The sequence below is a fragment of the Gracilinanus agilis genome, chromosome 5 (genome assembly GCF_016433145.1).
Source record: "Gracilinanus agilis isolate LMUSP501 chromosome 5, AgileGrace, whole genome shotgun sequence".
Lineage (NCBI taxonomy): Eukaryota > Metazoa > Chordata > Mammalia > Didelphimorphia > Didelphidae > Gracilinanus > Gracilinanus agilis.
The window spans coordinates 36,245,996-36,271,029 of record NC_058134.1 but is presented as its reverse complement, the minus strand read 5'-3'; the positions used below and the strand labels follow the sequence as shown (position 1 = coordinate 36,271,029).

The window sequence follows — 25,034 nt, the reverse complement described above, 5'->3', positions numbered from 1 at the left end:
AAACAAAGTCATAACTTGAGGCTTCAGACTTTGTGTTCTCCTGTTCCTACTATAGTAGTTCCTATACATGGAAGAACAGAGGCAGTCCAATGAACTCCAAACTTTTGAGTTACTGGAATGACTAATAGCTATTAACTATTCTTCAAAATCTTGCTTACTAAGAAATTTGTTTCAAAGGCCATTTTTTTTTCTATTTATTTTATGTGACTCTTAATGGCCTTTTAAAGTGTTTCTACATTAGTATAAGGAACAGTGCGAGCATAATTCACGTAGCGCAAAATAAAAGCAGCTTGACCCATGGTAAGAGTATCGCTGCCAGCGACTGTAAATATGTTTGTGCCTGATAGCTTTTTGACTCAAGGATATCCTGCTATCTCCGGTTAGCAGACAAAATGCTAACCAAGACAAGGCAGGTTATGATTTTCATTGTGGAGCTTCAATGTCTGTGTGTCTGTGTGTGTGTGTATGTGCGTGTGTGTGTGTGTATCTTCTCCACACACGCACACACACATGCCATCAACATGTACATTCTACAAAGGCTAATATCAATCTTGAGAGAGAACTTCTGAGCTGTTCTCTCGAAACTCAACAAGGTACTGTTGAGAGAGCACTACCAGCCACCTAAAGAGAGAGGGCAATCCTTCCAGCTCCTCTACGGTGAGCACACATAAGCAGACAAACCCTACCATAGCATACCATACAAACAATTTTAATTGTGTAGTTACAGTCAATAACCACTCCTAGTCAGAACAGTTCTGCATAAAGAAAATTGTGATACACTTATAAAAACAGCCAGCTGTAACAAAAGAACTGGTGTTTTCATAGCAATAAACTCATAAAAAAGAAATACACCTTTGTACAGAAAATTTATACAGATGTAGCTTTAAAATTGATTGTAAACCAAAGGAAGACACATTGCAAACATCAATTATTTTCACATTAATTGCATAAGTTTCTAAGGTGATCTATTAGTTTTATTTACCTAAGCTTATTTGCATGATAGTAAAAATTGCATACAACAATAAGAGTGAAGCTTATAGTATGAATTGCTTGGATAACATCGAGCACTTTTTATAGGCAACTGTGTAAAGCACATTTTCTCTATTTAAAACTTTTAAGACACTTTGTTTTACTGCCCATCAAAATACATTTATAAATAGAAAAGAATCAGTATGATAACAAGAGAAGCAATATTACATTTAACGGAAACTTCCAAAAAAAATTAATTACAACATGATGCTGCAGGATCTACAAATAAATAATGAGGACTAAATTGTGTTTCACATTTTCTTTCCATTTTTAAAAATCATGTAACAATGAAAATGAAAAAAAATATTACAGTGACCTTTTATTTCCAAAAAAGAAAACAAATCTGAATTACGGCAGTGCCATATAATACAAGGCATTTGTTGGCGTGTGTTATTTTAAAACTGCATTCCACAGTATATAGTTCTTTTGTAACATACAATAGAGCAAGAGCAACAATCTCTCTTTTTTCTTTAAAATAAGTGTGAGTTTCCAAAGATCAAGTGTGGAGTGTTACAGTAATAATAATAATAATAATTAATAATAATAATAATAAAATGAAACAATAATCACCGAAGTTGTAATGCTTCTTTGAAAGCTCCAGAATCAAAAATCACTGGTATCATGCTTATTGGATACAACAGGGTGTAGCCAGTGAACACAAATTAATATCAAACAATCCTCAATGCTTCATCTGTAGCTGTAGAGCAGTTTGTAAAACAGAGTAAAACATTTAGCGGTCTGAATTATCCTTTTTTTTTTTCATTTCATGTGTCTGTATGTCTGTGTGTGTGTGTGTGTGTGCGCATGTGTTTATGTATGTGTGTGTGTGTGTGCACAAGTTTCTGAAGACTTATTGGCCAAACAATGAACAACAAAGGTTTCTGAGAGAATGCAAGATGGAATTTTCATTTAATTAGTTAATACCAGTGGCACTGTTGAATGAAAATAATACTTTTATCTTAGTCTTTCAGATCAGCATTAATGTCCGTGTTCCCTTCCACCGATAATTCTTCTTCTAATTTCACTGAAAAAAGGGAGTTTGCATTTTTATCTTGGACACTTTCTTCCAAATCTTTCAGTAATTCTTCTTCCTTATACTCTGAAACATCCACCTCTAAACCCGAATTGTCCTTCAGTTTCCCATGATGCTTGAGATAATATCGCTGGTTCTGAAAGAACTTAATAATAGTATACTTGGGAAGGTCGAGCTGGGCAGAGAGAGTCTGGATTGCTTCTTCATCTGGATACAGGCCTACATCTTGTATAAAGCTCTGGAGAATTCCCAGAGCTTCAACAGAAATTTTTGTTCGAGGTCGAGTCTTCTGTCGATTTTCATCTTCCGACTCAGCTGGTGAAGCGACAGTAGGCTGCCGAGGGGGAAGTCGGGGCCCAGGCTGTTGCTGCTGGGGTTGGGGCTGCTGCTGCTGCTGCTGTTGTTGTTGCTGCTGCTGCTGCTGCTGTTGCTGCTGCTGCTATAAAGACAAGAAAAAAAGTAAGTTCTACTTTTATATTAATTTATAAAGTCTATGAGAATAAAAAAAAAGTAGTCCTCATTTTTCACAAATGGCTTCTTAAAGGAACAAAGAGTTGGAATGAAAGCATAGAAAGGCTAAATGGCTTGCAACATTAAAAAATAATAATAATAATAAGGTGACCTACAAAGGAGGGATACTAATATGGTGGATCATCAGGCATTGGCAGAACATTTCCAACCCTGATTTTCAGCCTCTGGTCTGAAAAGTGATCATGTAGCATTCTGGAAAAGGTAAACAATAAACTCAACTTGGAGGATCCAAATCAAATGAGAAGTTGACCAAGAAAATTATTATGGTGTAAGTAATTAACAAAGATAGTGAGAATGAAGATTTAGAATCAGTGGAATTAAAGATATTTTTAAAAGTGAGCTATAGGACCCAATAGAAAGAAATATGTATGTGTACATGTGTGTGTGTGTACACGTATGTGTACATGTGTTATTCTCAACCAGGGACCAGAAAATGGTACTTTGTTCAAAGATCACATTTAAAACATGTCAATTCATCAAGATCTATTACTGTTAGAGTTACCATCCCTTTTTGGTTCAGAAGAAATAGGGAGAGTCACTAATTTATGGCTTTCTTGTCAACCGACACCAAGAGAAATTAGATAACAAAGGCCAAACAGGCTATATCAATGGACATCTTCACCATGATTGAGTAATAAAATTTCACTCTAGCCAATTCTGGTCTGTAAAGACTTTTTCTCTAGGCCAAACTCATATTAGAAGGCTTCAAATTTAGTGTATGCATACTTGTTAATAATTAGGAAGTCTATGTGCTGTAATTTGCCATATATAATTACATATAATAAATATGACACATTCACACATTGTACACTGTAGATACTTTTTTCAAACCAGCAAGGCAAATCAACCTGAGTAAGCAGCAAAATATTAGAATGTTTATACTGTGCATAAGCATTTCCTTTTATCCCCCTAAGAAGCAATTTTATTAAAAACAATTTACATTTTCAAACATGTACTGTTTTATTACTTAACATATATCTTTTTCTTTTTTCTTTTTGCTAAATCAAACAGTAAATTTTTCAGGCTTTCACGATTATTTTAGTGCTTGATATCCTAAGGGACTGTCTTTTTCAATGTGTTTTATCTTTAATACACACTCATGGATTTTCCTAGTGGCTGGAAAAGTCCATTCTTCATCGCTTTGTAAATATATATGTATTTTCTCCTATAGAGATAATGAGAGATTTGCAAAGATAGCAGAGTTGGGGGATTCTGCCAGCCAACTGTTTTCTCTCCAAAGAGGAAACTGAAAAGATCCCTTTAGATCTCTCAACAAGCAATGAATGACAGTGTAGCATTAAGTTCACCCTTAAAGCAGTAAAAGCAAAGGACACCCCAAGGAACCACAGGAATCCAGAATCTGACATTGCGAACCCAGAGCCTAGCCCTTTTGTGTGGGAGCAGGGAGGGGACTCTCATTTCTTCCTAAGCACAGGTTGAATTACGTGGCAAAGGCTTTTCTCAGGGTTGCTGCCATTGTGTGTTGGGGTTGTTTTTTTCCCCAAGTAATACTAAACTGTTTCTCTCTGATGGAGGGAGTGGGTCCTTGAAATGCCCCCTTTCTCTCCCTGACATGTTTAACTCGTGCCAGCTCACCTGTGGAGCAGCACCCAGCCATGGTCCAGGGGTCAGCAGGCTTGGTGAGAAAGTACCTCTAGGCTCTCCTTTCACAAGGGTGGTGGGAGAGGGGCTCTGAAGGAAAAACAAACATATATTGACTCACCCCTGATTTTGGAGTTCTAAGGGAGGGACAGTGGGAAGAAGGACATTAACAGTGAACGGGAGAGAAGATGAAGAAGCAGATATGGTTGTACTTCTTTTTGATTCTTGGACTTACTCCAAGATACAGAGATGCTAAGTCTGTAAGAAACTTTCTCCACTTCAACATTTATTCCTTTACTTGGGAGAAAAAAATAGTGTCAATCAGAGGTGGGCTTGGATTAAAAACAAAGGTACAAGCCAGCCAACCCGCCAACAATTTTTTTAAAAATCCACACATACTACTACTAGTAGTACTAATATTACTACTAATAACCTCCCATCAAAAAAGACTCTATACGAGCTACAAGTGCCAAAGAAAAACTGTCACATTAAGAAAATGCACACAAAAAGAGAAAGGACACACTGATTCTCCTTTTATCTTCCAAGGAAGATGATAATGTATTGTTATATCTTGCTAAGAAGCCTCTTTAGTCTGGCAGGAAGAAAAGAAACACTCATTTCCTTTGCTAAGTTTCAAGCTTTATTTACTTAGTGCTATATTGGATTGGCCAAGGTAAACTAACCTGAATCTGTTCTGCTGGAACATGGATAATGTGGGAAGGTCTGTCACCATGGTGATGAACAGCATTGCTTTCTTGCTCATAAATGGCATCTCGTTCAGGCTGAGGAAGACTGAGGAACCTTCTGATCATGGAGAGATTCTCCCACAGCGTTCTGTTTTCTGGAGATGGGTCTTCTTTCCAGCGTAACAGTTCACACAGCCACCCCTTAAAGATAATTACACTGTATGGTCAGCTTAGAGTAGTGGGTGGTGGACAAAAACATTCTCCCTTTTGTATTTAAGGTAAATCGATACCAAAGTAAACTCTTCATTGTGATTTCAAAGACTCCTCTGGACTGTGATCTATCAGTAATTCTATGACCATTAAAATTCTTTTAATTTGCATCTAAAACCTCCCTATGCAAGAGAGGTTTGTCATCTCTGCTTGTATCGGCATTCCCAGTTTTCCAGTTTAGGGATTAAAAATATGTTTTCAAGGCTCCAGAGCATGAAATCCTTTGTCAAAAATTCCAGACTGCACGAATAGAAGTCTATCAAGCTTCAGCGTCTGCCTGCTCTTGCACATTTTTCTTCCTATTGGCATATGTTAATTTGTTCTCCGTTGAGGACATTTAGTATAGGTAAAGATGTCCCCTTTAGGGAATTACTTTTTTCCTTAAAAAGAGTTCCTTGCTATTATTTAATATTTTCCTTATTTTGAACAAGAACTATAGCACTTGGGTTTTTGTTTATTAAAGAGTTGCTTAACATAAACCACAGGGATGGAGACTTTTAAGAAACATACTTTTAAAAGAAAAGGATCCCTTGACAAAAGTTTGTTCCTTAGCTTCAATGTACAAATGTGGTTGGAAGGCCAAATAGTTCATTTTTCCTTAAATACTAGAAGGAAGAAAAAAAAGTACAAAAAACCAAATGTGCCCTAAACAGGTTCTTTGGTGAGTCCTAATTAGATGTGAGTGTAAAGGTCTGAGTCATAATTACTTTGAAATATCAATGGTTTAACTTTAAGGAATTTCCTATAGCATACCTAGATAGCACCATGCATACTTCCTGCCTCACAGGAGTTACTCTCTAGTTGCTTGACTGCCAAACTTGTTAAGAGGGTTCTGTGGGATAGAGATGCCATGGGAATGCTCCAGTACTGACAGATTCAAATGTGATTGCTAGAAAGTGGCACCAATTCATTTTGTAGAAAAGGACAGTAAAGGCAATAAAAAAAAGCCAGTCAAGAGCAGAAAGCAAATTTTTCCTTTGATGATCCGGTGTTAGACAGGACCAGGACTGTTCAGTTGTAAGCAGAATTTTTTTTCTTTTTTCACCTTGGACCGAAATCTAGGGGAAGTTAAGAATGGTGGTGGACTTAATTTCTCCATCTCCCTTTTTCTTCTTTTCAAAATATGAAGAGGGAATTCCCCTTCCAAATTGGTAAACATGTAAGAAATGATTCTACTTCCAACAGAATTACATGCTTATAATTTAGGGGAAAGATTATAGTTTGTTATAAAGATTTCCATATTTATGCATTTAGTTCTTAAGTATTAGTAATTCAATTTTCTAGGCAATAACTTCTACCCAGAATTTATAGGCATGTGGTGAAAACTCAGTGGAAATGATTAGAAGAAATAGTTGCCTTTTGGACATTTTGGTCACCCAAAGTGGCTTGGGCTCCTCATTTATCCTAAAGCAGTCCATGGATCTACTGCTTGTCCAAGAGGATTGTTTTTGGAGGGCCGGGATCTAGTTCTCTGTATGTTCCTGACTTCATCCCACACATTTAATTCAATGACTGATGTATAAGAAGGTTTAACCATAACAACTGTGTTTTCTAACTTAAATGAATAATTCTTTAGTTAGTATTCCAAAATTTCTAAGGAAATTTCCTCGCCTGTATTTTTCAAGGAATACAGGAAACTAGGAGAACAATCATCTTCATTAAATGTTTATAGATGCAATTATGGTAATGAGGAATAATATTTCACTAGCAAGTCATTAACCCTTTTGAGCCTCAGTCCAACTTTATCAGGGGGTTAATAATCATTGTACTGTGTAACCTTCCAAAGGTGTTGTGAAGAAAATACTTTGTACAACTTAAAGCATGATGCAAATTTGAGGTATTAGCTTATAAGTCCTACTGGTAAGCTATCCTTTTGGAATTAAGGCAAAGACGATAATGGGAAATCTCAAATTGTAACTTTGCCTTAAGAGACCCACAGAAATGAATACTGGACCTTTGGTAATGCCAGGTAGGATCTGGATCCTTCCTCTCCTGTGAATGTACATTCTTGATTCTCATGTGCATCAGTCTTCACCTACCTGGGGCTGGAATCATATATCCCTTTCTCTATTGTCCCTGTTGACAGTGTTACCTTTAAGTTTCCAATACTATCCTGAATACTACAAATGATCGCATCAACACATATCCTTTAGAAGCCAGTGAAATTGGAGAACCAAAAGGCATATTTACTAGGAATCCTAATCAAGTGGTTCATATCCCACTAAGGGCATCACTAAGAATTCCAGAAATTTCCTCTTAGGACGATGGGTCATATCCCCAATATGAAACTCAAGATGAGCAGGGGGATCACTTGAGAACACATATAGATGTTAAAAAGCTGCTGTGAGTATGGAGAAACATCAAAGAACTTGAAAATCCTTTAGAAACTTTTCTTAAAGTTATATAGAGATCGGTTAGCACTTGGATATATGTGAAAACATGTGGATCACAGATGTTCTTTGGAAAAGAAAATCATTAGTTCTTTCAGAATGGCTAATAATGATAGCTAATTCCTAAACAATCACGTTCATGCTGGTTTAACAAATATTTCAGAAAAAGAGCCTTGACTCATTCAACAAATATTTTGCTTATATTGTCACTTCTGTGTTTCTATACTTATGAGATGGATCCTTATTTTTATTAATTGCCCATGACTAACATAACATTTCCAGTAGTTTGCTATTAACCTCTGCCCTGAAATAATACTTCTAATTCCTTATCTAAAAATAATTTGATGAATTATAAGTTGAAGCATGTCTCTGTTAGCCTTTCAAGGCGATAGGATGATTTTAAGAGACTGAAATCAGATGCTTCTTAGAAAATATTTAAAGCTGCAGCTGGGAACTGTTAATTCTGCAAGGATATTCTAACAAAAAAAAAAAAGGCGATTTTCTTAAAGTGCGTTCACTTAGAACCATAATGAAAAACAGACATTTTGATACGCCAGTTTTGTGGCAATGTGGAAGTAATTGGCTCATTACAATTGTGATGGTGAAAATCAGGTTTGGGTTATTTTAATACTATCATATATAGCTAACTTTTAGTGTCTGGATAGGCTGTTTTAATTGCTTATTAATTGAGATTATATTAGTGATGACAGAATATTATCAGAAGGGACTGAAGTCAAGATACATCTCCTGTAAAACCAAACTCAAATCCTTAACGCTATTTGCCAGGTCAGTACTATGGAACACAGGAGGACAAGAAATCTAAAGACTATTCAGTAGTAAACAAGTTGAAATAATACTCTGCAACAGCTGAGGAACACAACTGAGTTCTCCGAAGAAGTGTTTTGATTTTTTTTTTCCTTTAAGGGGAAGGTATAGGTGTTTGGGGAGGAAGAGTGTTTGGAGAGAACAGACAAGTAGGAATATACTACAGCTTTTTCTTTCTTTCAAAATGAAAATATGACTCTGTTTCCAGAAAGGACTGTGGCTCTTAAAACATTGCATGACCAGAAAGTGGGGATGGGAAACCACGAGCTAAAATAGATCACAACTGTTCTACACAATCTGTAGAAAGGAAAAAAAAAAGCAAATGGGGAGGGAAGTAACAGTCTTAAAATAATTAGGCCAATCCATTCTCAGGAAACTAAAATGGTACAAGGAACAACCTAAACTTTAAACATAGTAAATTTGCCAAGCAACATTACACTGAATATAAAGAGGGCAAAATATAAACAGTAGCCACATGTAAATAAATTAGTAAAACTTTCAGGATGTTACTACTTTTCAAACTGACAAAGTTTAATTTGACACCTTCTGTTCCAAACCCTTTGTTTCTATTCAAAATCACGCCTTTAGCTGCTATCAATCACAATGCTTCCCTTATTACTTAAAAAAAAAAAAAAGAAAAAGAAAAAGAAAAAGAAAAAACACAAACCCAACAACTGGCACAGGCCCTAGATAAGCTGAAAATGCCATGCAGATGAATTCTGAGATAATATGTTCAAACCTGTTATATACAACACAAATCCTGTAAAGTTATGTATTGTAAACCTACATTTATTGAGAACTAAAAGTCTTAAATCCATCTGCCACAAAGGAAATACTGTTATACACTTTATAGTAACCAAGTACCATCTGCAAATGTCTTGCTACAGTAAGCAAGAAAACGGTGAAAAAGATGCTAAACCCAAGATGGATAAAAAATAAATAAGGATCTTCGGAGTGTTTTTGGTTAGGGATTTATTAAAGAAACATAAGAGGTTTAAAAAAAATGAGAATGCAGAATGAGAGCCAAACTATCACAGAGAAGAAAAAAAAAAAGGAGAACACAAAACTCAAAGATAACAACAATTGCAATTTATTACAGTCCACGAGGCACATGACTGTATGCTCATTTTAAAGCAGAAATGAGCGGTTCTCATCTCAATATTCTAATGATGTGCTTTACTGACAGGATCTTGTTGTACCACATTTAAATAAAAAATCCTGGCACCTTCGTCTCTCAGCTGCTAATTTCCTACCAAACTAAATCTCTGATTTCCACTCCACTCTCTTTTTAGAACAGTTAATTCAAGTCAATTCACTTTCCAACATTATAATGGATAAGGGGTGCACACTGATTTTAATTGACTGAGTAAAGTAACCTCCTTTCAGGAATGAATTTATTGTACCTCCCAAACCTTGCCAGAGCGATCCCTCCATAGAGCACAAACTACGCTTTAGCAGATAGTTCTGAACCAAACTAGTTTTCCTTGAAAAATACTTTAGTTTTCTAGAGAGATAGAGATAGTCCCTTACCTGCCACACACACACACACACACACACACACACACACACACACACACACACAATATATGTATATGCATTTCAAACCTTGTGAAGTAAAAAAAAAATTGACAATAATTTTCACTGTAACTAGGAAGGCATAAATACATTTAAAAGAAGAAATAGAATAGTAATTTGAATTCTGAAAGGCAAAACATTTTATAGATTGTATGCTAAGATCTGATCCCCCCTCCTTTTATGTATTATTTTCAGGCTTATTTTGTTCCAATCTCTGGGGTATATGGTATAATAATATGTGGTATTAAAAGAAATCAATCTAAATAGGGAGGTATTTGATACAAACATTTTAGTGAAAAGCATGAATTACATTTTAGCATCTAGTATGCACAAGGATTAAGTACATAATCCATTAAATAGTACTTCTAACTAAAAAACTTCAGTATTGTAGACTAAACTACACTAGACATTTGGCATGAGTACATTTTCAACAATAACTAACTCTAAAGCTAGCAATTTATCATTCAGCAAATCATTTTCGACTTTTAAAAGAATCTGTAAGTGTTACTTATGCTAATGAAGACAGTTTTGAATCTGCCCACAAACATGTTAATAGAGGGCAATTTTTTTTATTTGCAAAGCTGAAGGCACTCAGGGGTGATTTTCTATCAGTGTTCTATAGGCTTATAAAAAGCCGCTCTAATTGTAAGAGTCCCCAAACCATTCCCCTATAACATCGGGTTTGAAGTTAGGGCAAAGACACAAATGGACTTAATGACATGACAAATGCTGGCTTTAAAATTCACCAAGTTACATTTTCAGACTTTGCTTTTTATTCCAATGGTGCTACGATAAGTTAATACATTCACCTGAAGAACTGACAGACCCAAAGGAGGTCTCCTTGTCTCAATGGGGGCCCCCGATAGCGACCATATAGAGTATCGGCAGGAGTTAATTAACTAGGACAAATTTAAACATCTCTCCGAAGTATTTTATTTCAATTATAGCTAGGAAAATGCCACCAACTTTTGCAGAAATTACAATTATATGTATTTAGAATCAGGAAGGTTTTCTTTTTAGTAATGTGTATTTTATAAATCACATTTATAAACTGAAATTTATCATTATTTATCGACTTTCCCCTTTAATACCGGGGTGAAATGTATTATTGTGTTTTGAGTACGTATGCTTCGACCCAAAACTTTGGGGGTTCTTTATTATGAAGAAAGGCTGCTTTTGCCATAAACGAAAAAAAAAAGTCATAACACAGAACAGTGAGAAACATAATGGTGGCAAAGGAATACTGAAAGCATTTTAAATTATTTACTAGGTTAAAAGGGTGAAATGGTACTTTAAATACATCAAATTTCATCATCTGGGCCATTTTTTGGTGGCAAAGTGGTATTGATCTTTCCAAATGCTTAAAATTAACTATTTCCAGAAGGTCATTATTTGATTAAAGGCATTAAAGTTGAGGGCAAGAAATGATGCACTTTATCTTCTTCCCCATTCAAATCATCACATAATTTAATCAGAACTATCCCATCATGTCCTGTAATAAAAATGCTCATCTTAAGATAGTTTTTTGGTTTTATCTCACATGTTAACCTTTAAATGTAATGAAGTTCTTTAAGAAGAAAAATGTTTGCTAAAGATTATTTTATAAAATGATGAGTAGGATTTCCATCATTAACATTAATAAAAGTTTTTCTCCTCTATAAATTATAGGAAAATACTGTTGTACTCAGTTTAAGAAGATCTTTATAGAAAGTGAAAAATGAAAATTATGCAAATAGCTAGACTAAGAAATGCAATTGTCCTAAGGCACAGCTCAGGAGTCTTTAAAACTAAGTCTTCATCTTAAGTAACTGACCCTATTAAAAATATACATGAATTAAATTGTCTGGCTCTCAGCTTGGAGTTTTATGGTATTAGCTAAGTCTTTTCCACTCTAAAATCAACATTGGACAACAAAAATGGATAACCACTTAATTTCAATAATTAAAAAAAGATCATCAGCAAGTTTTATAGAGCACACAAATAGGGACCCACAGAAATAGTGACAGTGAATTTAGGAAGCAGGTTTCAGAATATTAGCACCTTTGGATTGTGGGTATGATGCCTTAGGATAGGGATAAGGGCTGAACCTGTGATTAGATAGAAAGACCTCCCATGAGAGAAAATATGTTCTACATTTGAAGGCTGGCAACTTCTATATGAATCAGAGCCTGAAAGAGTTGTCTAGAACATCGAGTAAGTTCAGTGATTTGTCTATAATCACACTGATACTCTATATCATAGTTGGACTCAAACTTCTTTTCCTGTGGCTTAGGCTAGCTCTGTCTCCTCTATGTCATGGCTGCTTTTACAGGCAACTGTATTCATTTTATAGAGCACATTATACAGAAAAGAAGAAAAAAAATACTTCAATCTAACAGTGCTTTGGGTTGCCAAACTTTTTGGAAATTTTGTGACATTTCCAGTAGAAGACTTTTTCTCACTAAAGAAAGGCAGAGGTTGCTATGTTTTTCTCTAGCCTACAAGTAGAATCAAAAACAGAATCAATTTTGGTAGTCAAAGATTCACAATCGACTAATAATAGAACCCAGAAAATAGCTCTCTACAAGTTCCTCTCCTTGAGTACATCTATAAAATATTGCCCCTCTAAACTTTGAGTTTGGGGTGGATGGAAAGGGGCACAGGGAGAAGGAGATTACTCCTCTTTTTATGGCATCAGTTCTGGGATATATCCTTTTTCTAATCCATTTGTCCCTCAACTGCCAAAGAGATTTTCCTAAAGCTTTTGTCTAAAGTTCCCCTGTTCAATAAATTCTTGTGGCTCCCTATTACCTCTACGATCAAATAAAAACTCTTCTGTTTGGCTTCACAACTTGGCGCCAACATTCTCTTTGAGCATTACTATAAATGATACCCATTCACTCAACTTTCAGTCCAGCTGCATTGCCTTTCTTGATGTAGCACAAAATATTATCTCCCCACATGCAATCCTTGTCCTTTTGCACACACTGTCCTACAGGCCTGGATGATTCTTTCTCTTCTCCTCTCAACTCTTTCAATCCCTAGTTTTCTTCAAAACACAAGAGCCATTGCCTTCATGAAGCCCTTTGACACCTGTGCCCTTCCCCAACTAAAGAACAATACTTTGTAGTTATTTTGAAAATCCTTACAGATATACAAGTCACCTTCCCCAGTAATTTGGAAGCTCCTTGAGGATATGGGCTTTTTTGTTTATTTCCATATCCCCAGCAGTATTAAGTCATTCAGAAAGGATCTGCTGATAGTTGGAATGGTTATTTTATGATGTACATTTAATATTTTACAAATCCTGATTATTCTCAAGTCTACTTTAAAATACAGTAAAAGATTGTCATTTTTAGGACTCTAAATTCCCTCTCTTGATACAGTTCATTGATTTAAGTATTCTCTTCATTCTTAGAGGCTACATTTAGGATAAAATATGAGTTCTTTTAAAAAATAACTATAGAATGTGTGTTGCAGTGATTCATGTTTTGTCTCTGTGGGTACTTGTATTACATTGCATTTGGGTGGTGATTTTTCTTTTTCTAAAAATTGTTTGATTAAATTTCCACAAGAAGATATTTTCCTGAAATCAGATTAAATGTGGTTGAAACTGTTCTTATTTAGAAAAGTTATCAAGCTAGAGGGATATATTATAAAGGAGCCATGTATGGATGTATATATGTTTGGATATGGATATATCAATAAGGAAATAAAAATTTGATGGTATATGAGTACATGTAGTTTTTAAAAAAGTTTTATTGATTTTATTTTTTGTCTCTATGCTGGAATCATTTCTTGATCATTGAACCCTCCTTGTAACAAAGAAAAACAGTTAAATAAATCTGTGTAATTTGGAGACTTCATTTGACAGTATACAATGTGACATCTTGCATCTTTTATCACCCATCTACTGAAATGGGGAAAATGTACTCGATCATATGTTTGGCAAGCCTTAAATCAATCATCACAATCGACCAGTTTTTATTCCAATTATTATTTACACTATTCAAGACCCTCTATGTCTTCTTACTTCACTGCATCTGTTCATACAAATCTTCCTATGTTTCTCTGAATTCCTTCTGTTCTTTACTTCTTTCAGATGTAGTTCACAGGAAATTACTCAAAGTATATAGTGACTGACTGGAGAGCAAATGAGGGTAGGAAATATCTACTTTCTAGTATACTTAAAACTGATAAGACCCATGCTAATGATTACTTAAAAATGTAGGCTCCCAAATCTAGAAAACAGAAAACTATGAGAGAATTCAGGGAGGAAGCGCCATAGGATCACAACATAGCCAGCCAGAATAAGGGGTTCTTCATCTTTTTTGTGGCATGTTTGACTTTGGCTATGTGGTAAAGCCCATGGACCACTTCTCAGAAAAAAAATTTTTTTAAATGTAGGCCTCCATTTCTTTATCTATAAAGTGAGAGGTGTGTATTTTATAGCATCTAAGATGTGAAATATCTGCCTTTTCACAAAATAAGCACTTAATGAAATTTGTTGAATTGAACTAAAATATATCAAAGTAACTGCATGCAGGGCAAGACTTAGGAGCAGAATTCTATGTTACCTAGGAGGGTAGCCAGACAGATACTCAAAAGACCAAATATCACTCATTTTAATGCAAATAATGGGAGATTTTGATTCAACTCTTTATATTTTTCAACCCTATAGAGAACTCCATCTTTTTTCATGATCAAGTATAGTAAGCAGTTAAAAATTAGACACTTAAGTATTTCTATTTTTATCCCTTCATTCAACCAAGATTATATGCAAAGTACCATGCCAGGGCTGTGTGTGTGTGAGGGAACAAAGAAATCATAGAGTCTATGCCCTCAAAGAATTTACAGTTTCTAATATGGAAGAGAGGACAGGGAAATAAAGAATTATAATTACAAAGTAAGATAGGGGCCCGTGATTTCATGGCTACAAGGAACTCCTAGGTGTGGAAACTCCCTCTATCAATCTAAGTTGTTACTTTCTCTGCAACTTATAGTCTTGGCCACTTGCCTAGAGTAATGAGAGGTTTTATCACAGTGCCTGGCACATTAATAAATGTTTATTGACTGAATGACTTGCCAGAAATTTGTTTTGAGACTGGTTCTCTAGCCTGTCTCTCTAAATATAAGGAAGGAAGGGGGAACAGAGAGATGAAATATAGACAAATTACAAGTTCAGAGGCAAGAGATACCCTTTTGGACATTGTGGCAATGCTTTCTATAGAACTTGAGAGGATAATTCTAGATTAAAAAATTGAACCTGTGCAATGTTGATATCACGCAGCATAAACTTTACAAAAGTTCTGTACTAAAATTTTGAATTATTCAGTTCATCCTAAACACAGCCAAGTTTTCCTTATCTATTGTAAAGTTTGCATTTAAGTTTCTATTAGAAAAATATGCCCAGCCAGGAATTGATTCTTGTTGGATATTGCATCTTGGAAAAAATTCCCATGATATTGACAGCACAAGAACCTTGAACCCAAAAACAGGTCCTTGGTTTTTTGCCCCAGGAAAAGGAAACCACAGAGTAGACTGGCTCTTTTAATCAATGTATAAGGTAATTCCATCAATCTCTTTAAGGAAGAAGGTATGAGCGAAGGGATAGAATATTATAACCCAGATATTCTTCTAGTTTCCTGATTTGGGCCTTTCCAACTAGTTTTATTATCCTTTCTTGAAAATTCTTAAAAGACCTGAAAAATCTTTAATAAATGTAGCTGTGAAAACATTCTAAAGCCAAACATTCTAAATTGTATAATTTCTGGTACTATTCTGCCTCCTTTGCACAGATAATTGAGAGTTAATAATAATGGCTAATAGGGACAGCAAGGTAGCAGTGGATAGAACACCATCCCCAGAGCTGGGAGGTCCTGGGTTCAAATATGGTCTTAGAAACTTCGTAGCTGTATGATGCTGGGCAAGTCACTTAGCCCCCATTGCCTGGCCCTTATAGCTCTTCTGCCTTGGAATCAATATTTAGTATCAATTCTAAGATGGAAGGTAAAGGTTTAAAAACAAAAACAAAAACAAAAACCTTGGGCAAGTCATTTAACCTCAACTACCTAGTCTTTGCCACTCTTTTGTCTAAGGATTGATACTAAGATAGAAGATAAGGGTTTAAAAATGATAACAACCATTGCTGGCATTTATATAGTGCTTACTATGGGTTAGGCACTGTGCTAAGTAGTTATCATCTCATTGGATTCTCACAAAGGTGGGCACTATTCTTATCCCTATTTTACAGATGAGGAAACTGAGGCAAACAAGATTAAGTGACTTGCCTGGGGTTGGGTGAACTCAGGTCTTCCTGACTCTATCCCCTATGCCATCCAGCTGCCCTGAGAATTACCTATTATCAGTAAAATACAGAAATATCTCCCTTATCTGGCAGTCAGACTTTCCACATTTCAGCCATCCACAATGGGTCTGGGAACCCCAAAGCAAGGCCTTGGAGAGAAGAAAACTTTTACGTTTCAGCAGGATCCTACAGATGAGTTACCCATCCCAAGCTCTCAACCAGCCAAATAGGTCAGAGTTAAGTGGAATAAAATATAAACCAATGTGACAGCCTGTGGAGTAGTGAAGATGTATAAAACCAAAATAGTCTATGACAAAAAAATTAAAAATTAAAAATGAGAGCTTGCATAACAAGTAAATTAAGAAGTAAATATTTGTAATGCTAAAGGATCATTTGCTTTGCAAAATAATTTTTCCCAAGTTTATTTTAGCTTTTGCATATTGGAAAGGGCATTAGAGTTTTAGAAAGACCTGGATTCGAATCCTGCCCATATTAATTACTACTCTTTGCCCTTAGATAAATTGCTTCACCTCTACTGGATCTCAATCCCCTCATCTCTGAAATGAGGGGAATTAGATGACCTCCAAAGCACTTTCCAACTCCAAGTCCTATTTTTAAAAATTGATAATCCTACTATTTTATATTTTTCAGTGATTTTATTTTTAAGAAAATTGACTACATCTAACATTTAAATATTTTTATATATTCTGTTAAATAAGGCTACCAGATCCTTGGATGTTTTGACTAAAAAAAGGAGAGAAATTAATTTTTTTCTTTCCCATTTATGATTTTAATAAAGGTGGTGAGCAACTAGAGTGAAGACAATCAGGAGTATTACTACATGAGGAATGATCAAAAGAATGAGAATGATTAGTCAAGAGAAGAATACTGAAAGGTTAATTATGAAAAGCAGTTCTTCTGTATCAGAGGACAAAAGAAGAGCCAACAGATGCAAGTTATAGAGACAATCTTAGCTTATCTTAAGGGAAAAAAAAAAACCCCTTCAAACTAATATAAAATCCTCCCCAAAAGGGATGGGATGTTGTGTAATCTGGAAAAGCTTTCTGCCATAGTTTGGTAGAACAAAGTCTCTGGTCTTGAAGTCAGAGAACTTGGGTTAGACTGATGGCTCTGACACTTATTCATTTTATGATTCAGGTCATTATGCTCAAGAATATGGAAATGTTGGCTTAAGACAGAAGTCAATATGCCTAATAACAAAGAGGCAGCCTTGTTGAGTGGAGGACACTAAATTTGGAGTCAGGAAATCCAAGCTCTCCAAGTAATCTGAGTAACCTTGAGCAAATGGCATTTTTTCTCCAGGCCTCAGTTTTCTCTTCTGTAATATGTTTTGTTTTTTTTTTTCCCTGAGACCCTTCCCAGATCTAAAGTCATAATTCTATGATTATGAATTTGCATTTTTAATCTCATTGATTTGATTTGACTTTTACACTAACCTCTCCCTATGTTCTGTAGTCGAGAAAAAAGGAAAGTTTAATTTGTTATTTATTGCTTTGATATGTTCTTTGACTACTCATTATTTAGGATAACATTATTTGATCATTTTTTAGGTTTCTGCCATTTGTTTATATATTCCCTACTGATGATAATTTTATTGTGTTTAGGCTATAAAAGATATATTTAATATTTTTTGCTTTTCATTTTCAAGTTGTTGATGCCTTACCAAGTGATCCATTTATGTAAATGTGCTACACAATGAGAAACAACTGGTACACTCTTTAAGTTTCCTTTTCAATAATCACCAATTTCAATAATCAGTAATTTTGATGATCAAAAGGTAGCTTCTCTGACATATTGTTCTAGTCTTTAATTTCTGGTTTATATTTCCTTTGGATTTGTACAAGACAGAAAGAATATGTTAAAATCTTGTATAATGTATCATATTTCTTTTTATGATTCAATTAGCTTTTTCTCTAAATAATTAAATGACATGTCATTTGCTATTCACATATTTAATATTGATATTGTTTTTTATCCACGGCACTGCTAAACTTTATATAGTTTCTTTTTTTGGTTTCTTTTGAACATAACTATTTTTATGCTTTCTTTATTTGAACTCTTTCTTGTTTACAATGAAATGAAGCATTCTATGCCACCTCCTCATTTTAATTCCATTTGAATTTGTTGTTTACAGAAAATTGTTGGATTTATTTTTTAATCTATTGTTACACCTTCCTCCATTTTGTGAGTTTGTGAATGAGTTATCTTATTCCCAGTTAAAACATGAAGTCTGTCTTTTTCCTCTCTTGGATCCTGTTATAATACTCCTTTTATTTATATTAAAAAGAAGTCAGCATAAGATATCATAGTCGTTCCCAATCTTTTCCCTTTGTTTCCTACCATTAATCTTAAAAAATTTGCTTTTGTCCTTCACATACCTGTTTTGGAATCATAGATATAGATATGTGTGTGTGTGTGTGTGTGTGTGTGTGTAATTTTTTTTTTCCTTAGTGAAAATACTTCCCTCCTAATTTTCTCCTCTGGATTGGACAATCCTCCCTCCTTTTTTCCTTTACTATTCCAGCCCAGTTCCTTGTTCATTATACTATATTTCTATTATACATACATTTATATGGATATACACAGACATATACACACATGCAGACACACACATACACACAAAAATGCTGACATTCCTTTGTCCTAGTCCAGATCAGAATGTGATAATCTGACTATGCTTCTTCTTTTCCTATTTTGATCTCTATATTTGAATACTTTTACATACAGTTTCTCAAATTAAGAAAATAGCAATTTCATTTCCCCCTTTTCCTCCATTCTCTTATATATTTCTTTTTGAACAATCAAACCCAGATGGGACCCTGAAGGGATGCCATTTTTATTTATCACTTTGAACATACAAGCACTTTCAACCCAGAAGGACATCACCAAGCCCTTTTAAACAAATTGAATATTTTGATGATTTCCTTATACTTTGGACGTTTAATGTTTTTGCAAAAGGAATTCTTGAAAGTAAAATTTTTTTAAAAGTTCATTTTCCCACTGTAAGATTATGTTCAATTTTACATAACAATTTATCTCCTTGTGTAAGATATTTTCCTTTATTCTCCTGAATATCATAATTCTTTTCTGCCTTTCTTTTATCCTTACTAAAGTGCTTCTTGAAAATTCCAGTTAGAGTTTTTTGATATTTTAGTTATCAATTCTTGGACATTTGGAATTACATTTCTGGGTAAATTAAATCTGGGGTTTCTCTCTTCTAGTAATCTGTGGATTCTATCAAGCTGGATTTTTTTCCTCTAGTTCAAATTACTTCTGAGAAATTTTCTTCTTGAAATGTGGTATTTAAGCTTTCTCCTTCACCATGTTTTTCCTAGACATCTATGAATCTTAGATTCTCTCTCCCAGCTCTATTCTTCAAATTAATTCCCTTTTGATTATGGAAACCATACTAGTTCTACTCATTTTACTGATTCTTAACTACATTCTAATAATTTTTGTTATAGTATTGAATTTTTGAAGTTCTGAATCCTTTTTTAAATTTATCATTGTGTCCATTGTTTTGTTAAGATGCTCTAGCTTCTATTTTGAGCTATTAATTGTCCTTTCAAGTTTCTCATTAAAAGGTATAATTTTATTCATCATTTTCCCCTTTAATTTAGATATCGGGGCTTTCAAATCACCCCAGGGTGTTTTGTCCCTATTATATTCTGTTTTATTTGATTCTAGATATAATTACTGCAGAACTTTTTTCTTCTGGAAATTTCTCTTGACAGCTTTTAGACTCCATAATATTTCTTCAGAATATTTGTAGTTTTTCTTTGCTTTTTCCTCTCTTTAGTCTTTTTGTTTATCTATAGGAATTTGTAGAATTATTTTCATTGACCCACTTTTATTTTTATTTTATTTAAAAATATTTATCAAATACTTTATTTCTATTTCTTCTTATTTTTGAAGTGATAAGATAGGTAAGAATTTAAATATAACCCTTCACTCAGCCACCTTACTGCCTCAAGGCAATTATTTTAGCAGTAAACAATTTGAACTAAGGAAGTCTAGAAAATGTAAAGATGCTCAAGGGAAACTTCTCAAGCACCTTTACCCAATTATACTAATAACATCTAAATCTGTTGACCTTTAAAAATAGAACACTGATCTTTTAATAAAGCTTTTTGTTTGGCTGGGGACAGAGGTTGGGGCAGGGCACACAAAGGATAATCTAGGGAAAAGTAGGTTAAGTTTTTCTTTGATGCGCTATCTTTTTCTCTCTCTTATTGCCTCTTTTTATATTCTTCCTTAAATCATTTTCCCATTATCTTAGAAAAAATCTCCTCTTAAATCATTCACATTATAACTCCTGCCCCTCTGAGAGGTCTTTACATTTTCTAAGATTTCAAAGTCTTAAGGTAAAGAGATTATATACTTTGGTGACTTCAGATGTCAGTCAGTTGGTGGGAGATCAAGTGGGAAGGATGGGACTTTCTCAGCACCCCTAAGATCTCTTCATATATTCAATGAACTATGTTATAACAGATTTATTTCTGAGTAAGAGATGGTTGGTGAAAAGCTGTATTTGATTTAATAACATAAGGATTGAGACTATTCTCAGTGGTACAAGATTAAATAGGTACTCTGAAGTAATGAGCACTTAAAAATACAAATGTTCCCAAATATCAGAAAAGTTATATAAGGAATAATAAATAAAAATTTGAGGTCTGCTTCAGTATTTTTTAGAAATTATTTTAGCAAAAGGATTTCAGTTTTGTGTATGGCATTGTGCATATAATGCACAAAAAAGTAACAATTTATGTAAATTGCTTCAAATTTTCCTGTAGTCTTTATCCTTATTTGCTTTATTTCCCACTGTAACATGAATTAGGTACCTATGGGTTCTTGAAACAAACTCTCTTTACATTTTCCTTTACTCCAAAAAAGAACCATGTTTTTTAAAGAGGGAAATAAAGTTTCACTAGGTACCATATGACTAAAAATAGACAGGTTCGGATAGCTTTACTTCCAAGCTTTCTACATTTCAGATTTTGTCTTATATCCTACATCTAACTGTTCTACCTGCTAATTTGGCAACAGTTATCCTTGAATAATTCAATGATCTGCCATTTTTCAAATGTAAATACTCTCTCCCCCAGCCCAGTTTGCAAGCCCTCTACAATGTAACTGCCAAATCTTGCAGTTTTTACTTCCTCAACCTTTCTCCCATTTACTCCTTTTTCATTACACATCAGCTACCTCCTTAGAATACAGGCCCTCATCAGCTCCCGCCTGAATTACTGCAATGGTCTTCTAATTGGTATTCTTCCCTTAAATCTCTCCCCTCTTCAATACATCCTGATTTCAGCTGCTAAAGTGATTTTCTTTCAAGGCACATCTGACCATGTCACTCTTTTACTCCCTAAATTCCAGTGGCTTCTTATTACTTATTCTATTATCTAATTCTATTCTCAAACTCTATTCTATAATTCTATTTGGCTTTTCAAACACTTCACAAACCTAGCTCCAACCTATCTTTCTAGTCTCATTGTACATGATTCTCCTTCTTTTATTCTACAGTCCAGCATAACAGGCTGTTATTTTCTAGCCCTCACATATGGCTCTTCATTATCTTTCTTGGTGCCCTTGTGATAGCCATCCCCTATGCCTGGAATGTTCTCCCTCTTCCCTTCTCCCCCTCTGCCTTGGATAGTATTTTACTTTCTCCAAGACTCAGCTTTTCTACCAAGCCTCTCCTCATTCTCCTTCTCCATCAGCCTATGCCTTCCTTCACGAATGACTATGTATTAATTTTTAACATATTTCGTAAAAAGTTACATATGAATAAATTGTTTCCTCTGAAAGAGAATAAGCTCATTGGGAGCAGGCACCGATTTGTTTGTTTGTTTGTTTTTGGTCTTTGTATCCTTAGCAGTTAATCTAGTACCTGTCATATAGGAGCTTAAAAAATACTTGTTAATTGATTATCTTCTCTATTTGTTTTGGCCAAAGAATTTGTCATCCTGAGGCCAATCTGGCCATAAGCTGAAACAGACATTCTGGTCCCACGCTCAGTGTTCTCAGTTTGGCACAAGATTACCCTCCGTAGACAAGCTTTAAGAAACTGAGGTCACCTCCACATGATGATCAGGCATGGGAGAAATACTTTACACAATCAACACAACCATAAACGCTTTAGTTGGTTATCAACAAACTAGGATATTATGAGACTCATGATTGCTCTCAGAAACACACCTGCAAACAAAGATTTCCTATTTCTCATTCATCCACATGAACATTCTGACTTCTTTCTACCTCGACTGTTTGACAGAAGGGACTCTGGAATGGGAAGATTAAACTCACTACAACCAATAATAACAGCTGCCATTTATATGATGATTTAGAGTTTGTGAAGTGTTTTACAGCTGCTGACTCATTTGAGAAGGAGAAATTGAATAGGTCTTGGCAGAGAAACCTAGAACTTTTTCCTGGGAAAATAATATTCTATCATTAGAAAGGGTATATGAGAGGGAATCAGACATAGTTGCAAGGAGGGGGCCAGTGGAGTTCTTCTGCTATGTTTATGAGTCTCTAGCTGGAAGGTATCTCAATGGCTCTCTACTCTCATTTTATAAAGAAAGAAACTGAGGTGACCCATGAAGACTGAGTCACACAGGTAATGAGCCTCAGAAGAGGGATTTAAACCCAGGGCACTGGGCTTCCAAGGTAGGGTTTATTCCACTAGAGTTCTGAATAAACAACAGAATGGGGTCAGGTTCTACTTGATGGAAAATAAGAAATGATTAAGAAATAGCAACAGCAAAGTTCATCATTACAATTTTCGTGGCCACTTTCTAAATATGTGCCTGTGTGGGAAATGCTTCCCCTTATTGGGTTTACCTCTATGGACCATATACGAGAACTATGGGGGGTGTTCATAGAAAAATGGGAAGTAAAAAGCAAACCTGTGCAGCTAGTGGCTTTTGAATACAAATGCATATTTTGTTATATTCATTTTGAAATTAAATTCTCACTTTCTTAATTGGGAAAAATAATGTAGAAACTTATCTTTGGCCTCTAGTGTCCTAACTAACCCATGGGGTTCATCATTTACTTTAAGACAAATTGAGGATTAAATTGATTATTAAACAAGCCACTGACCTCTTCAAAAGCTCAAAATAAAATTTAAAATTAATTATAGCAAATAATAGCAAAGCACAAACTGGGTTAAAAAATAAAGTTACACAATAATAGTTAATCTTTCCATGGTGATCTAAGGTTTGCAAAGCACTTTACCAAGATTATCTCATTTAATCCTCATAATGACTTGGGGAGATGAGTAATATCCTCATTTAAATAATTATTTATCATCCCCATTTTGTAGATGAGGAAACTGAAGCAGATAGAGGTTAAGTGACTTGCCAAGAGCGCAGAAACTATTAAGTGAATGAAGCAGAATAAGAACTCAAATCTTCCTGACTCTAATACTCTATCTACTGTACCACTTAGTTCCTATGTCTCTGAATATGTATTTATAATTTATGTATATAGATATTATAATGCCTCCTACTGAAGGTAAACCTCTTACATAATCTATATTCCATTTAAACAGCAAACCATTCTAGCAATACATCAAACAAAAGCTAGCATTGTTCTAAGTATCATAGTTTATAATCAAGCAATATGAGTGAAGTAAAACTCCTCGAAGAATCCATGAGAATTTATATATCATCTAATGATAATAGTTCGCATTTATTTACATCTCTCTCATATTCTCTAATGTAAAACTACAATTTCCACTTTATAGATGAAGTGAATTGTCTAAGGTCACCCAATCAGTAAATATAAGAAGAGGTTCTTGGATTCAGTTTCCTGAATCCAAGTTTGATTTTCTACCAATCACACATCTCCTAGGAGAAATACTTAACTCCCATCTTTTCAGCCAAATTTAGTCTAGTTCCTGCCTTCATAAGATTTCTTATGTCTACTTCTTTTCAATTCCTATAGCCTTTTTTCAAAAGCCTAACTACTTTGATGCTAGATGTACAAACATCTTTTAATATCCCTTTTATTTCTGTGCCCTTACCTCTTCTCTACTCAGAAAACATAGAGAAGGAATACAAATTAATTTTTAAAAATTCAGCCTCTCCCTCTTCTTAAAGTCACTCTACTTTATTGAAACCTACTATAGCTTCAAGTCACTGAATAGTCTGATTTTTGAATTCCTAAAAATGGGTGCATAGCCTTTAGGCATTAATGGAAAGCCAGACTTTGCAAAAGGGTTATACTCAGCAACTTTCAAATTATGTCATACAGAGTTACCACCCACTCTTCCTTTGCTTCCTATAGAATTACTCTAATTTCTTGACTATTCCTTGTCTTTTCATCTCCAATCAATAAGAACTTATTGCTTATCACTAGTGATTCATACTTTTTTTTTTTAGCCCCTTAAACACACAGATCAACTCTTTTGGCTAAAATAACAACTTCCATGCAAACCAGGTTCCTTTCCTTTAAAATCTGCTCTTTCCTCGAAAATTTTCCCAAACTAATTGTGCCTGGACTGGGTCATTCTCATTAAAATAGAACCTTTATTAGTAGGATAATAATTGTGGAGCTAGAAGGGATATTAGAGATGATTCAGTCCTATCCAACCCCTAAATCTTAGAAATGAGGAAATTTTGGCCCAGAGTTATTAAACAATTTGCCTAATGTTACACAAGTAGTAAGTAGCAAAGTTGGAGTACTTGTATAATCTTTAACACTAAAATTTAGAACTAAAAGAGAATTTAGTGATTATGTAAATTTCATATCTCTTATTGTAGAGAGAAAGAAGCTAA

At 34.6% G+C, this 25,034-nt stretch overlaps 1 protein-coding gene across 1 annotated transcript in view; it reads right to left on the bottom strand.

The window, feature by feature from the left end:
* Window positions 1–1,571: 1,571 nt before the first annotated feature.
* SATB1 (SATB homeobox 1) overlaps window positions 1,572–25,034 on the bottom strand; it is a 94,040-nt gene continuing 70,577 nt past the window's right edge. The window contains exons 10-12 of the mRNA XM_044679794.1: window positions 4,879–5,082; window positions 4,190–4,285; window positions 1,572–2,498 (exon numbers count right to left, since the gene is read on the bottom strand). Of these exons, the coding sequence (XP_044535729.1) occupies window positions 1,989–2,498; window positions 4,190–4,285; window positions 4,879–5,082 (810 nt within the window). The 3' untranslated portion in view covers window positions 1,572–1,988. The remainder of the gene's footprint in view (window positions 2,499–4,189; window positions 4,286–4,878; window positions 5,083–25,034) is intronic.